Source organism: Plectrocnemia conspersa, unplaced genomic scaffold (assembly GCF_051122295.1).
Source record: "Plectrocnemia conspersa isolate PC_06_02 unplaced genomic scaffold, ASM5112229v1 ptg000014l, whole genome shotgun sequence".
NCBI classification, from domain to species: Eukaryota; Metazoa; Arthropoda; class Insecta; order Trichoptera; family Polycentropodidae; genus Plectrocnemia; species Plectrocnemia conspersa.
The window spans coordinates 21,695,710-21,711,844 of record NW_028277178.1 but is presented as its reverse complement, the minus strand read 5'-3'; the positions used below and the strand labels follow the sequence as shown (position 1 = coordinate 21,711,844).

Below are 16,135 nucleotides of genomic sequence, written 5' to 3'. Positions count from 1 at the left end.
ACAAATACAATTTAAAAAGTGTAGAGCTAAGAAATTTATCCACAAATATTTGTAAGAGATTTTATTTAATACAAAAATATTACTAACAAATATTTATCTAATTTAATAATTATTTATAAGATACAAGTAAAATTAAATAAATATTATTTTTTTATGAACATTCCCATCACTATTTTTGCAACATTGTATAATGGTTTTCTCGCAGTTAAAATTACTGTTAAACTACTAAGAACAATAAAATATGTGACAACTTCAGGCGAAGTTTGTTTTTTGAACCACCTTTTCTGATATCCAGTACATAGGCATCCTACTCCGATACAAAAACTAGCCAAAGATGTAATAGTGTGATAGATTTGCATATAATTATGTTTTATGCTTTTCTTGTATTTCTGCAAAAGCAACATTAGAGGTCCGTTTATGATTGACGGTATTAAAAAAGCCGCTGCAGTTAATCCTAAAATAATATTACTAGTTTAGTTTATAATAAATACATATGTATATGTACATTGAATAGCTATTTTAAATACATATATTACCTAGAATGCCATGTGGAGAAGTAAAGTGCGTTTTTCTGCTATCTACTATAATGGAAAATCCAGTAATTGCTAAAACACATCCTATTACGCCAAAAATCCAATGAGCGTGTTTAATTGCAATTTTCCTTAATATAAATTTCCAAAAACATTTACTCGTATATGTAATTATACCTTGTGCCATGAAAAATTGATACTAAAAATAGAATATAATGTTACAATAAAATGGTTATATAATAAGAAATGGTTATATAATATGAACTCACCCCTAATGTCCCAAATAAAATATGAAGTTCTAAACTGCCTATTTTTTGATAATTGGCAACTAACCAACACATGTAAGAAGTTATACCGATAATTAAAACATGATTAAGAAGATTGAGAAAATTGTCTATCCATGTGCAAACTTTATCAGCGAGAGTTTCTTCATCATTTATCATAATATGAGAGTTATTATTGTCATCAATTTCTTCTTTAGAAGACATTGTACTTAATTATCAACAACTAACTAGCAACAATTTGTAAAACTATACGTCCTAATTTTTTCTATGAGTTTATATACATAATTTCTTATCAATATATTGAACACCTTTGTTAAATCTATCAATTTATCATCGTCACGTATTGCATATCTGAAACATGTATGTCATTAATAAAATATGAACGTTCATACAGATGAGTATATATATTTTTTGTAACATAGTTTAACAATGGTATAACATCTCTTTTTATGATTTATTAAAAACATCAAATCAATAAAATAATATCTATATATGTATATTTTATATTATTATATTTATAAATAAAAATTAAGTTTAATCATTCTATAAATAAATATTTTTAAATTGCTTTATCAAATATAGATTCTATCTTTTAGTACGTGTATTTATTTACTTATTAATCAGATTTTCTAAAACTACAAAACAAAGCATTATGTATCTAATACGCAAATTAATTTCAAATCAATTTAATTAAATAATAATATTTACAATATTTTTAAATTAGCATTTATTGCTCTTCTTTTTAAAATATTTCAGCATCCAATTAAAACTCAGTATCTCAATTAAAACAAACTAGTTAACTAATGCATTATTGACATATACCTGTTTGTTACTTTATGTTTGTGTCATTTTGTGTCCCGGGTTTAATTATACTTTCTAGTTTTAATAAAAATCTGATTTGATTTCATTGCTCAGTTTTACTTACTAATGTAAATTTTAGAGAGCAAGTGATCTGTTTTTATATACTATTAGATAGAAACACCTAGTTGACCCGTGAAAACGTGACGAATGCTATAAAATAGCAAATTCTAGAGCTATATCACGTCTAAACACTGGACCTCTAAAAAACTTAACAACAAAGGTTTGACTAAACAAAATAGGTGAAATCGAAATTTCAGAACAGACTTTCGAAAGTCATCAATTACTACAAAATTATAACTCTGTAAACCCTTATTTTTATAAGTCTCGAGATACGCCTAGAAATACAACGTTATTATTGAAGTATATGTTCTTTGTTTTTATCAAATTTTCACCCACAAATAGCTACCTTTAAAGTTACGTTTTCACTAAAAGATATACCGGATTAAATATTCAATTATTTGATTAAATATAAATGCGATTGGTTTAAAATTGGCCTTCTCCCCTATCCATCTATGCTAAATCAAAAGACCAGTATAAAGGATTTAACACATTACCACTTACGAACTCACTGAGAAAACTTATCAAATTTACTTTACAACTTTTACATCTTTTTTTCACACATAAAAAACAATATATTCTTTACTTTCAGATATGATTAAAATTTAACATAAACGCTATTGCTTACTGATCCCAACAAAATTATATTAATATAAGAGCTGGACTGTAACTGTTACACCATTTTTAAAACAATCTGCGAGAATTTCCGAATCGATGTTCCGCCCCCAAGTGGAAAAAATGTGAGGAATATACATATATTACAAACTCTTAATAAGATATTACAAGAAAATAATTAAAAGTAATTTAAAACCACGAATATATTAATATAAAATTTCGTCTCGACAATCGAAATTATCAGTATTAATTAAATCAAAATCTACAAAAATGGATATATAAAATCTATATTATATATAACCTTCATTATATATATATATATATATATATATATATATATATATATAGATATTTATTAATCATTGTTATAAAATATTTATTTATAATACATTGCCAATTAAATTCATAAAATTAACAAAAATAACGACTAAAAATAATGCTAATATGACATCTAGTAAGAACTTTTAAAATAATTTACAAGGAATACTAAGATAAGTGTTAAACAAGCTATATAATATTTTTTTTTAAATCATCAGCATTGTATCATTTCTTTTCTAAAAATATGTGATAAAAATCTAGTTAAATTTTATTATTAGACATTATTTTATAATATATTATTATGTATAAATGTTACATTTTACTTATATGTAAAATAGAAATAATATGAAATATATTTTTAGTTATACATAATATGACATACGCATATTGAGTGTTTATTAAATATTATATTTACTTTGTTTTCACAAAAAAAAAAATTACTAAAAATTAAAAAATTTAATAGAGAAAATTAGAATAATGACGCTTAAATTTACAAAGAATTCGTTGAATCGATATCGCACATTGTTATCATTCTTATCGCCATTCAGTTTGCTCATATTTCGATAAAGAATCAGTCAATTTTCACAAGCTATTGTGAACGCTGTGCAATATAATGGTTTGTTATTTTCTATCATAATTATCTTTATTACCTAAAAATTCATTAAACTTACAATGTTTACAACAATATTAATAAATCAATGTTAAAGCAATAAATATTAATGATTTATTAACTTATTAAGTATACACTTTAAACCATAAAAATATGATTGCATCTTTCGTCAATCATCTTAAAAAAAATTAAATGTGTGTAAATATAATATGTTGAGTTTTAATAAAAATATACATATTAATTCAGATCAATTAAAAATAAAACTTAGCAGATTTATTGTAGATAAATATATTTTACTTTGCAAAATGATGTGCAAAGTATAATGTATTTATCTGAAACGATTAGATTGTACTTTTTAATAATTTGATTGTATCATCACATGTTCTATAATCTGATATTTGGTGTATTCATGTAATAATAATAATGAAGTACTTATCAATTATTGTAAAACGTCAACATACATACATATATCGCATAGAATCTTCCCAATCTATGTACCCGTATATTCGTAGCTGTTTATAGCTGGTTTATTGTGGTTATCATTTTAGGAAATATGTACTCACAAAAATCAAGTGGTTTACAATCTAAGTCCTTTGAGTATTTACTTTTCGAGAAGACGTATTTCGTGTTTAAGACCTTAAACAGTTAAGCCATATTTACATACGTCAAATATCTGCCTATTGAAATATTTGGGGCTAGAAATTATTCAAGATTTTTGAAAATCTGTCTGACCGTTATCCCTCGTCTTTGCCTGGCATTGCTGCCTCCATGTTTTCAACTTTTAAATTGATAATTTTTTTATATACAATATATTTTTAATAAACCGTTTTAATTTTTAATTTTACTCTATATTAAGGTATTTGTGCTGTTTTAACAAATGATTTTCTATTTAAGCTAGTGCAAGCTAAGGTAACCAGATGTCTAGCTTCATTGTAAGACGTATTTTTTAATTTTAAACAAATCTTCAAATATATTTTTATCCATTCACATTCCTCTTATTATCTTGAATGTCATTGGTTTTCTAAATAATGTATTTAATTCTTAACTCTTTTTTTCTCGAATGACATTAGTTCCATTTTTAATTGTCTTAATCCTAGTCAGGTTGATTATATTTCTGTAAGGCTTAAATATTATTACTGTGCAATAATTTTGAGTCACGTAAAATTTTACTAATTATTGTATGATACATACGCGATGTTCTCGTAGCTTTGTCTGTGTCAGAAGAATCCGGTGGATTTTTTATCACTGCCAATGCGTCAATTTCAACAAGGACTTTATACCTGGTCGATGCCCGCTACACAATTACCAAAAGTTGTATTAAATGTGTTCCAAATGCCCACAACATATCACACTTGCATTCATCACAAGGCGCGATAAAAATAATATTAAAAATTTTCATGCGTGAGTAATTTGCACCTCGTTAATCGAGAGTACACGTAATGTAGTAGTACAGGAATATAAGGGGCAAAGGCAGAATTTTGAGGTATCCCAAATAAAATACATACAAAATTAAAGAAAAGTAGTGGGAAGAGTAGTGTCATACACTTATCGCTTTAAATCTGTCCTTATCTACTGATAGATATGAACAAATGTTAGATGTAATTTTTGCTAAGTAACTTATCATTCGAATCCAGTAACCGAGATGTTCCTACGTTAGTATATTTTAATAATATACTTAACCTAATAGTAAAAAACGAATACATAAGCATACATAAGTTAGTAGAACAAAATATCATCCCAGACTATCTCGTTATCTAAATTTAAATGCCAATATCTCATAAACCGTTCTTGCTGCAGTAAAATAAATTGTACTTTAAACCCTGAGTATTTCCATACCAGGAATCATACATTCATCAAGATTTTATGAGCCATAACTGATTAACTGACTGGTTTCGTTTTTTCTATTTTATTAACGATTTAAGAGTTATTAATTTTGTTACTATTATGTTACTAATATATCATACGATTTTTTTCAGGGTAATAAAGTCTCGGATATAAAGGAGACTCGAACTGTCACAGCAGGAATCATTAAAAATGAAGACAAAAAGAAAACGAATAGAATCAAAACATCAAAATATTCCATCATTACGTTTATTCCGAAAAATCTCATCGAACAATTTAGAAGATTGGCAAATTTTTATTTTCTAGTTGTAACCTTCATATCCATAATTATTGGTAAGATACGCGAATTGATAGCAGATTCTAAAAACAATAAGCAATAATATCACAATATGGCCATTAAATCCTTAACGTATGTAATGTTATCAATGATGTCGTTCATAATATTGTTGATAAGATAAGTTATACAATAAGTTAAACTCTCGACCAGGAAATCATAAATAATTATAGAATAGCATCTACTGGTCAATGACTCATTTTAATTTCATACATTATAAAATCTATATTTACCTATACGTGTATGTTTGAATCTTATCTTGAGTAATCAATCTTAAACTATGTAAATGTAATATATAAGGTCAGCTGTTTTATTATTTTTTTTTTATTAGGTTAAGTTAGCTTAATGTCGATTTCTTTAACGGGTACGAAGCTTTATCATAAAAATTTTAATTAAATTAAATATCCAGTTAAATGGCGAATTTTGTATTATAATTAAAATTTATTATATTTTTCAATGGGTAATGAATATAAGATAGTGACAGTTTAGTTAGTGATTTATATTGCTTTATTTTACTTCCATTATTTTAATAAAAAAAGCAATAATATCTCAAAAAAATATATTTACACATATACCTTCAACAAATCAGGTGTAATAAATAATATACTATTTCGTATAAAATACTAACTCTTATTCTAAAATATTATTAATTATTTAGATAGTCCTGTAAATCCCATGACAAGTTTATTACCACTAGCGTTTGTCATAATAGTGACAATGGCGAAACAAGGTTACGAAGATTGGTTAAGACACCGAATGGACAACACAGTCAACAACAAATCAGGTTTTACATAACTATATAATTATGTAAAAAAAACGTTGAATGAACGTTATATAATAATAATGTTACAGTGTCAGTAATCAGAAACTCAACGTTACAACCGATTAAGTCCTGGCAAATAACACCAGGAGAACTTATTAAAATAAGTAGAGACAGTGATTTACCTTGTGACGCTGTGTTACTTTGGTCATCTGATTCCAGAGGAAAATGTTTTGTCACCACTGCAAATCTTGATGGAGAAACAAGCTTAAAACCTATTAAAGTTCCGTCTAATTTATCTGATACGATAATGGGTATGAGAAAACTAATAATTCATAAAATTTGTTCTTCATGTTTCATGTTTTACTGTTTTAGAAAATACCCTTGTAAGAGATATTGAAATTGAATTTATTCCTCCTGAGAATGATATTTACACTTTTCATGGCAAAGTTTCTGTAAAAGACAAACATCCTACTGCTATTGGGACGGATAATCTTCTATTAAGAGGTTCAAGGATAAAAAATACTGAATGGGTCATTGGATGTGCCATATACACCGGTTAACTACTATTTAATTATTATGTGAAAACTACAACAAAAACGCTATGATTACAATGCTTGAAAGTGGTGCTTAGACTTGGATTTATTTGGCAAACGCGAAAGAAAGATACTGTCGTATTTTTACAAGACAATATTATTTACTTTATGATTATTGTGCAGCATATGAGTCAGTCCACATACAAGTTGTATATATATCGTCTTATAAGCGTGAATTTATATTAGCCTTGTTCGCATCTGAAGTATCCAGTCGTCTTTAAAGATCCAGTTGATCTCTGAATACCAGACTCCGTAGTTTCCCAGGGTCGACGTGAAGAGGGAAGCGGCTGCTATCGGTGCCTGGTGTAATTCCGATTGGTGCGAGTAGAGGTGAATTCTCATGTGTACCAAGTCTGGAGTAACCGGTGAAAGTTATTGATAAAGGTTCTTTTCGGAAGTAAATTCTAAATATAAGTGATTGATATGCGTTATGTATGCGTTAGAAGTTTTTTTCCCTGTTTCTTGTACTGTACCCTCGTCAGAAGCCTATTCCAATATGTTCACAACTTCGCTGCACTTTATAAAATTAACGCAAAATTTAATGATTATTTAACTGAAAAGAAATAAAACGCAAAATCCAAAATGTTTTGCTTCTAAATAACAAGGAGGCTTGAAATTTAAAAAAACAATCCGCAACAAAGTCTTGCACGTATAAGTTTATTGAGGCAATTAAAAAATCTAGCGTTCTTTTTGTGGGACTTTTACACAAAAAATGTGTTTTTTTTTTTATATATTTATAATAACAATTTTTCTCCTTTAGGTGAAGAAACAAAACTTGCCCTTAACTCTAAGTTTACTTCTAATAAATTCACGTCATCTGAGTCGAACATAAATAACTTTTTAATATTTTTAATAGTGTTAATGATAGTAGAAATATTGATTTCTTATCTACTAAAAAGATACTATGAAATCAAATATCCTGAACATAAACAATACTTAGGTGCATTAGTGAAACCAAATTCTTTCTTATCGATAGCCCAAGACATGCTATCGTTTTTACTTATATACTATTATACAATACCAATATCATTATATGTAACAATAGAAATGCATAAATTTATAGGTAATATATCAATTTCTAAATAAATATTTAATAATTATCAATGTAATACAGTATCTATTTTGATTTACACAGGTTCTAAATTCTTCGAATGGGATAAAGATTTAAATTGTATTGAAACTAACCAAACACCACTCGTAAACAGTTCGGACTTGAACGAAGAACTGGGACAGATTGAAATACTTTTCTCTGATAAAACTGGAACATTGACTAAGAATGATATGTATTTTCAAATGTGCACCATTAATGGTGTCATATACGTCGAGGAAAATAAAAAATTGTATGAATTAAATGAGGAGTATTGCAGAGGCGAAATGGTTGAAACCGTCAATACATTAAATGTAATTATATCTCAAATATTTATGTATATATTTCATATCTTAGTATTTCTAATTACTAATCCGTGTTTTTAGCCAGATATCGAGTTATTTTTCACAATATTGGCATTGTGTCACACGGTGCAAATTGAAGAAAAGTCAATGGATAGTTCTACTAAAATGAGCAACGGTAAAGCTACACATTTGCAAAATGACCCGGACATACCAACATATCAAGCGATGAGCTCAGATGAAATAGCTTTTGTTAAAGCTGCAGCTAATCGAAAAATTATATTCATCGGTGACGATTCCAACAAGCTAAATCTAAAAAAAGCAAATGGGAACATTGTAACCTATGAAAAGCTACAATGTATTGAGTTTACTTCGGTTAGGAGAAGAATGTCTATCATAGTTAGAGATCCTTCTGGAAAGGTAAAACTAAATAAAACATTTATTAAGTATATATAAATAAAATCATCATAAGACTTGGTATTACAGATTTATCTATATTGCAAAGGAGCGGAAAGTGCAATATTTCCATTATGTCATGATTCTTCTACATTGTTAACGATAGACGAGCATGTTCAATATTTTGCAGAACAAGGTTTAAGAACATTGGTGGTTGGATATAAAGAATTAACAGAAGAGGAATACATCAAAATAAACGATGGTAAAAACATTTTTTATTACAATCATACGATAACCTGAACAGGAGTGAAAACTAGAGTGGAGGCCACGTATTACAAATGAAGTGAACCACAAAAAAAATAATAAATATTTTATTAATGGTTTTAAACTTGACTAAATTTTTTTATCCACTTTATTAATATTTAATTTTTATATAAATGTAAGTATATGTAAATCGATAACTTATTTTATTTTATATTAATAGTAAATTTATACGTATAATAACTCACATATATTCTCATGCCACATAATCGTTATGTAAGTTTTAAAACAAATTGTTTTTTTTTAAATAAAACAATTTATAAATATTTAGGATAAGATTAACAATTTTTATAACGAATGAATTATATTTGCAAATATAAATAGTTTTAGTTTAATATATACTACTTTTTTATACTCTCGGTTAATTTTTTAATCGGTACAATACTTGTAATAAATGTTTTTAGAAATGATTGGCTTCGGTGTTGACTTGAACAAAAGAAGAAACGAAACTAATGATGATCATTGGAGACAATTCGAAGAAGGATTGATTTTATTAGGAGCGACGGCCGTAGAAGACCGTCTTCAAGACAACGTAACAGAAACTTTAGAAGCACTCCGTGAAGCTGGAGTACAGATTTGGGTTTTAACTGGCGATAAGGTAATATTTATATACAATTAAATTTAAGATGATATTTAATAAGATATGATTTTTGTATTTAGATTGAAACCGCCATTAACGTGGCACAATCTTGTGGACACATTCCGTCGCACTCTGAAAAATTGTTTCTGACAAATATAATCACTAGTGAAGATCTTGAACCGTGTTTAAAGCATTGTATTGAAGCAGCGAAAACAGTCAACCAAGCTCATTTGACGCTTGTGGTCGATGGACAAAGTTTACAATTAATATTTAGCTCACCAAATGTGGACAATTTTATTGAACTTTCGTTGAAATGTGAGGCAGTTATTTGTTGCAGGCTATCACCACTTCAAAAGGCTCAAGTAAGAATGTTTTATAACAGTATATTTATGTAATAAACATGCTTATCCATCTATAACGATTGAAGTTATTTGCAATAAATATTATTTTATTGATGATCGGTCACCACCATAAGATTATATTTGAAAATAATATAAATCACCTTATGAGGGCCTACTTGGAAATCAAAGAATAATTTATTATATTAAATTGTATATTATTATGTACGTACATACATTGTATATCCTTATTTTAATAATAATTAAATATTCAGGTAATCAAACTTGTAAAGAAAAGTCCTAACAAGCCAATTACAGCAGCTGTCGGAGATGGTGCAAATGATATATCAATGATACAAGAAGCTCATGTTGGATTTGGTATTTTTGGAAAAGAAGGACGACAAGCAGCCAGGTGAGTCAATTGGATTGTTGTAAACTTAAGTGGAAAGTAATATGTTCATATTAGAAGTAATAAGCATAACACATGCCCTATTAGGAAAGATTAACATTAATATTATTATAGTACCTATACAATATCGTTTAACAAATCTGTTTGATTCCTCAGCCTATCTATTTGTTACTTTGTTACCACAATGTTTATGGATAGTACATATAATGAAAAAGAGTTTGAATTTTGCCAAAGATTCAAACTAACTTGGTATCACATTTGATAACAGAAAAACAATAAATAAATTGATATTTTTATATTTAAAATAAGTAAATGTAACAAACCAACATTGTGAAAGGTGCTAATATTCCATAACTTTTATATAATGAGTTTAAAACCATATTTGTTATAGAGCTGCTGATTTTTCCTTCGCTAAATTTGACATGCTGAAGAAAGTATTTTTAGTTCACGGTCATTGGTATTATGAAAGACTAGCTACTTTGATATTATACTCCATATACAAAAACGTGATTTTAGTTGATTTATTGGTAAGTCTTAAAAGTTGTACACTCTATTAATAGTTACACATAATTAAATTTATATTGATATTTTATTATTTATAGATATTCTTCCAAATAAACTCAGTATTTTCTACACAATCACTCCTAGACTCATACTTTTTATCGTTCTATAACCTATTCTTTGTATCAGCTCCAATTTTGGCCTTATCATTAACAGAACATTGTCATACTGAAGATGAACTATTAAGGTAAATAATAATACAATATTAATATATATTTTTTTACTAATGAGGAAAAATCATTCTAGTAATCCAACACTATATAAAAAACAAACTCGGCATAGATTATTGTCATGGAGATACTTTTTTGGATGGTGTTTATTAGCAGTCTACCATTCTGTGATAATATACTACTTTTGTTACATATTATGGACAAATACTATATATGTGGACGGAAAAGCAAGCGGGTTATGGTAAATTATTTATAAGATATTAATTAATATTATTTACTGATTATTTAATTAAAATTAATATTATTTAATTTTAGGTGTTTTGGAACAATACTTTTCCATTGCCTTGTTGTAGTTGTAAATCTAAAACTTTGGTTATATTCTCGTTATCAAACATATATTTTAATTGCGTTGGTGGTGTTATCGATTATTTTCTTCATGGTGTTGACATTTGTGTATTCGATTACAAATTTGTAAGTATATAAATAATCTTAATATAACTCATAGTGAATGCTTATTGTATGATTCCAATTTCAGCCTCGTGGACGGAGACACACTTTATGTTTACGTGAGATTACTTTCTTCTCCAGCGTTTTGGTTTGTCAACTTTGTGATTGTTGTTGCTTGTTTCATACCAGATTTTTTGTATAAAATTTATAAAGCTCTGAGTAAAAATAAAATGAGACAAAAACCAATCGACAATACATTAGAAATGACACAAATGTAATCTTTACATACTACAACGCCATATCTGTGATCTTTTATATTTTATACTAAATGCTCATTGCTGTTTATTAAAATAATGAAAATATAATGTAAGTTATTTATTAAAATGTCGTCTAAAAAAATGATTTCCATTATAATATTTGTGAATTAACTATCTTCCATCCTTAATGTCCCATGACTATAGTATATATATTTTATATTTATAAATTCAGATAGTATAATTTGTTTTTAAGTTAAAAATAATCCTAATAGTATAAATTCTAAAAAATATTGCATATTATTAAATGAAAATAAAGTGCTTAAAATTCAAACAATAGATATTATATAATGGAATTACATGTGTTTAATAAAATTTAATAAACGTTGATATGTAAAAACATATTAAAAATTAAGTGATTATTTTAGATATTTTTTTATAGAAAATTGTATATTCAATTAAAAAATTACAACAATTTACAGTATTTTATTATCAAGTCAGTACAAAACTCTCTTTTTCTGTTTTAGATTACTCCCTTCTGTTTAGTGAAGAGATGTAAACATGCTAGATATTATCATTTTCACTTTTGAATATTATACTTTGTGCCCAAGCACCAACAAAAACAATGACTGACAAAACGAAAGACTTTTACGGCATGCTGGATAAAACACCTGAAGAATATATAAATACGATATTATTATTATGCTTGGCAAAGAGCGTTTTGCAATGTCTATTATTGGTAGTCACAGGTTTTATACAAATAGTATGACAATGGACCAAAACTCCTACACTTTTAGCAGCCTTGTATGATTTTATCATAAGTGGAACACATTACCATATAAAAAAATTCTTAAATATAATAAAAGATCATAAACAAAATAAACTGAATGACTTCTAGGCATCGTTAAACATATTAACGTGTGGATAAAGACACAAACGTTGACTATGATAATATGCATCATAACATAATTTTAAGCAAGAATTTCAAACGTTATAAAGCTAATATATATAATATAAATAAAATACTCTCACGCTAACATAAATGTAATGTAGGTCACCTATAAAACCCCGATAATCAAAACGTCTACAAAATATTCTTCAGCTCTACGTTTATCATCCCTAATATAAACAATACAGCAGAGTACTTCTCTATGAAGCAGAAATGCATACATTATTCAGAAGCTACAGAAAAACTATGTAAAAATACAGTGGCAATATTAAACCCTTATAACTCAAGAAAGGCAAAGAGAGGAGAAGCAAGTTCATAATCAAATAAAACAAAAACATGCAGTTCAGTCTATTAGAACAGTTCAAGGGTTACACAAAATACAAATAGCTTCCGGAAATTCAAAATAAGTTGATATAAGAATGGAACAACTACATTTTATCTTGATACACCATCAGACAAAGAAGTTGTAAATTCATACTTTGGCGAACGGATGGTGAAATGTGGCAATTAGACACAGATTGAGCCACTGCAGTAGTATTTTATTGAAATATAATTTAGTTTACATGTTATTAACTTTCTCTATGTGTGATGTGTAACTAGCACACATTGCTTCTAATAATTTTAATATCTATATAAATATACTACATACTGGGTTATGATTTTAAGTATTCCTCCGTACTATATTTATGGGTTGAATAAAATAATAATAAACACTCATTGGCGCAGCAGAGATATTTTATTGAGTCAGGGATAAATTCACCAATGCAATCAAACGTATACATGTGTCATGTATTTTGAGATGCATATTTGCAAACGGGTATAACAGCCGCACGCACACACGCTATACATCCCACTCGCTCTTTGAACAGAAAGAAAGAAGGACTCCGTCGCATTGATTTAGTAGTGCTACGCAATCTCTTAAATCACTCTCGTAACTTAAAACGTAACCGAGCGAAAGGAAATATAACTCACCGACAGGGCCTAGTGAGGATGCAGACCAGTAGCTATCGGACCTTCATTCAAATCGTTGTATGCGTTCGCGAACGCCGTCTAATGCCTCCATTACACTTTCTCGAAGTTGTCCGAACTGAAGCTACGAAGATTTCATACGCGCGCGCGCTTTCCGACATGGACAACGTACTGGCGGCAACTGTCACTGCTCTATGCGCTCTTGCGTATTATAACTATGTGCGTGTTTTGAACACAAATAAATCAAAAACAAATGATCCAGATTTTAGCGACGATGCTATTTTCCGAGTATAGCCCCTGTAAGTGGCAAAAAAGGAATCTTTCTTTTTCATTAATTCCTCCACCGGAATTTTAATTGTTAATTGGATTTGCACCCAGGCATCGTGGACCTTTTTTTTGTATTTTTGCCCTCTATTATTTGGGTCTCAAATACATGGCTCCGACTGAAGTAGTTCTAAAAAACAGATCGTTTGCTCCTGTGACCACATTGACCGCCCATCATACATGCAAACCACGTAACGCCTACCAGCCTATGCGCATACTGAAATAAAAACGAGTTACTTGTTCTATCTCAGTATGCGAACCACCATGCCATTATCTCTATCACTCTCGTCACTTAACACGCGAGAGAGCGAAAGGGAAAGTATCTCACCGCTCGCGCTTGAAAGAGTAGCTCTGACTTCGGTCGCTTTGACTCGGAACAAATGCCGACACGGTTCGGATGCGCTAGAAGCTGGCCAAGTCGACTGAATTACCCCCACTTCACTCCCCGTTATCGGTAAGCCTCGGACAACTTCCGAGAGATTTTAGAGCAGGCAGAACCGAAATCGACTGAAGTAACCCACTACATTCTCCGTCCTTGGCCAACTTCGAGAGAATGTAGTGGAGGCATTACAGCGTTCGGTAATATCCCCGATTTGAAAGCAGTCAGTTCCGATCGTCGTTACGAAGCAATCGGATCACGCCGAGCTCAATAAAGATTTACACACAAACCCACGGCCTTTGGATTCAGACCTAAGAACTAACCAGCACGCATATCCCTACACGCAACAAAATCTGTCTATTCGTCTGTGCGGTTCAGCCAATGAATTTTTTATTTTCAGCAATTTAATATCACTGTTGTATATGTCAGCTTTAACTATGAATAATTAAAGCGATATTTATTAATATTTCGGTTTTAAATCACTAATCATTATATGCGTATTGATTAGCAAAGTAATGCACGGATTTATTTTCCACAGTAAGGGAAGGGTTAATATATGTAGTGATGAATGGACGGTGAACGAAGTAGCACCGCCGCTGTCTATACGTCAAATTTCACCATGAGAATGTGCCGCTGTCACGTCAGTGTTACCAGAGAACCGCCGAGTTTTGGCCATAATAAAATAAATACACATATAAATAGGCCCCCACCGTATACACCCCTAGCAATTATAATTGCGAAATTCAACTAGGAACAGAGAAAAATCTTGACGTTGCTGCTCTACACACAGTAAGGTCGGTGGAACTGGCTTAAAAAATATTTTTTAAAAAATGCTGGAGGTACAGAGGTAACAAAGTCATTATGTATGGTGCGGTGAAAAGCGAACGACAATTGGCGCGCGCGCAGCGTTGTGACAGCTCGCGCGGCTTCAACTTGCTGATGACAGATGGTGCGCGCAGAGGTGTCCGTCTGTGGGGACGCAGGCTCTGCTCTTAGTGGCGAAGCTTCCATGGACGCGTGTAAGGCTTCACGAGGGGCAAGTGCGCAGCCTCCCTGATGTGTAGCTTCTTCTTCTTGATGGTAAGCGAACGGAACACGCATGTTCGGGCAGCACGTTAGGGGCTCCGAGGTGCGTTAGTGCACGTAGGGTCCTATACACGGGATGCGCGTCGGGTCGAACGTGGTCCCCCTAGGTTTGTTATGTGGCGGCATATGAGTAGCTTCTCGCTGGCACTTCCTGAGTCACGTGGATGACGGTGGCGGCTGTCGATGAGATCATTTGGCAGGGGGTGCAGGCCCATCGTCTCGGTACTCTCTCATTTCAAGTCCGGATTTAAGAAAGCTCCGATGGGATTAAGGCAGGCGATTCTTCAGCGACTTCGATTATACGTTACTGCAGCGGTGTCTGTACTGTTATGTTTGCGCCATTTTTAATCCAGCTCCGTGTGCTCACTATTACGTCGGCGGTCAACAGTTTGCTGGACGGGTGGATATTAGACATTAAGCGGTCTCGGTTACGCTTCTATATTGTAGTTATCGGCGGGTCCGGTTGACGATTTGTGGTAGGACGTTGTACAGCGAACTTATGCTTACGCGTGTTGACTGGGATCCTTCGACAGTCGTCGATATTAATCCTCGAGCGCGTGTCCTGGAGATGGTTGATCAGACAGGAGGTGAGGCGTAGAATCCGAGTAGTCAAGTTGAGCGGCGAGTGTAGTCCAGTGAGTTGCTGAGTTGGAAGTCCAGAGTCGAATGTTATGTGAGCTTTTTGGCACCACTTTATAATGCCGGTTGGGTGCGCAACAGTGTCCCCCCTCCGCGCGTTGCTTGCGGTGGCGGGGG

General features: G+C 30.6%; 3 protein-coding genes and 1 long non-coding RNA gene across 7 annotated transcripts in view; 2 read left to right on the top strand and 2 right to left on the bottom strand.

Moving 5' to 3' along the window:
* LOC148226512 (zwei Ig domain protein zig-8-like) overlaps positions 1-13,795 on the bottom strand; it is a 132,472-nt gene extending 118,677 nt beyond the window's left edge. For all 3 annotated transcript variants that reach the window (XM_088203679.1, XM_088203680.1, XM_088203681.1), the window contains exon 1: positions 13,594-13,795. The gene's annotated coding sequence lies outside the window, so the exon portion shown is untranslated. The remainder of the gene's footprint in view (positions 1-13,593) is intronic.
* Positions 1-16,135, top strand: part of LOC148226508 (uncharacterized) — a 39,115-nt gene that overhangs the window by 3,487 nt on the left and 19,493 nt on the right. The window lies entirely within an intron of this gene.
* On the bottom strand, positions 144-1,162 carry LOC148226514 (transmembrane reductase CYB561D2-like). The gene is made up of 3 exons (XM_088204565.1): positions 800-1,162; positions 537-729; positions 144-454 (listed from the first exon to the last, which is right to left on the bottom strand). The coding sequence occupies exons 1-3, from the start codon at positions 1,016-1,018 to the stop codon at positions 144-146; spliced, it is 723 nt and encodes a 240-aa protein (XP_088060691.1). The 5' UTR covers positions 1,019-1,162.
* LOC148226513 (phospholipid-transporting ATPase IF-like) lies at positions 3,231-11,940 on the top strand. Of its 2 annotated transcripts, XM_088203686.1 has the most exons (17): positions 3,231-3,281; positions 5,252-5,450; positions 6,110-6,235; positions 6,304-6,525; positions 6,587-6,769; positions 7,568-7,870; positions 7,943-8,208; positions 8,281-8,616; positions 8,683-8,854; positions 9,318-9,511; positions 9,574-9,855; positions 10,107-10,243; positions 10,632-10,767; positions 10,843-10,988; positions 11,048-11,212; positions 11,287-11,442; positions 11,507-11,940. In XM_088203686.1, the coding sequence occupies exons 1-17, from the start codon at positions 3,279-3,281 to the stop codon at positions 11,694-11,696; spliced, it is 3,216 nt and encodes a 1,071-aa protein (XP_088059812.1). In that variant the 5' UTR covers positions 3,231-3,278; the 3' UTR covers positions 11,697-11,940. The 2 variants fall into 2 exon arrangements, 1 of the variants encoding a protein (XP_088059812.1); XR_015812227.1 differs by lacking the exons at positions 9,574-9,855; positions 10,107-10,243; positions 10,632-10,767; ... (2 more) ...; positions 11,287-11,442; positions 11,507-11,940 and having other exon boundaries at positions 8,669-8,854; positions 9,318-9,456.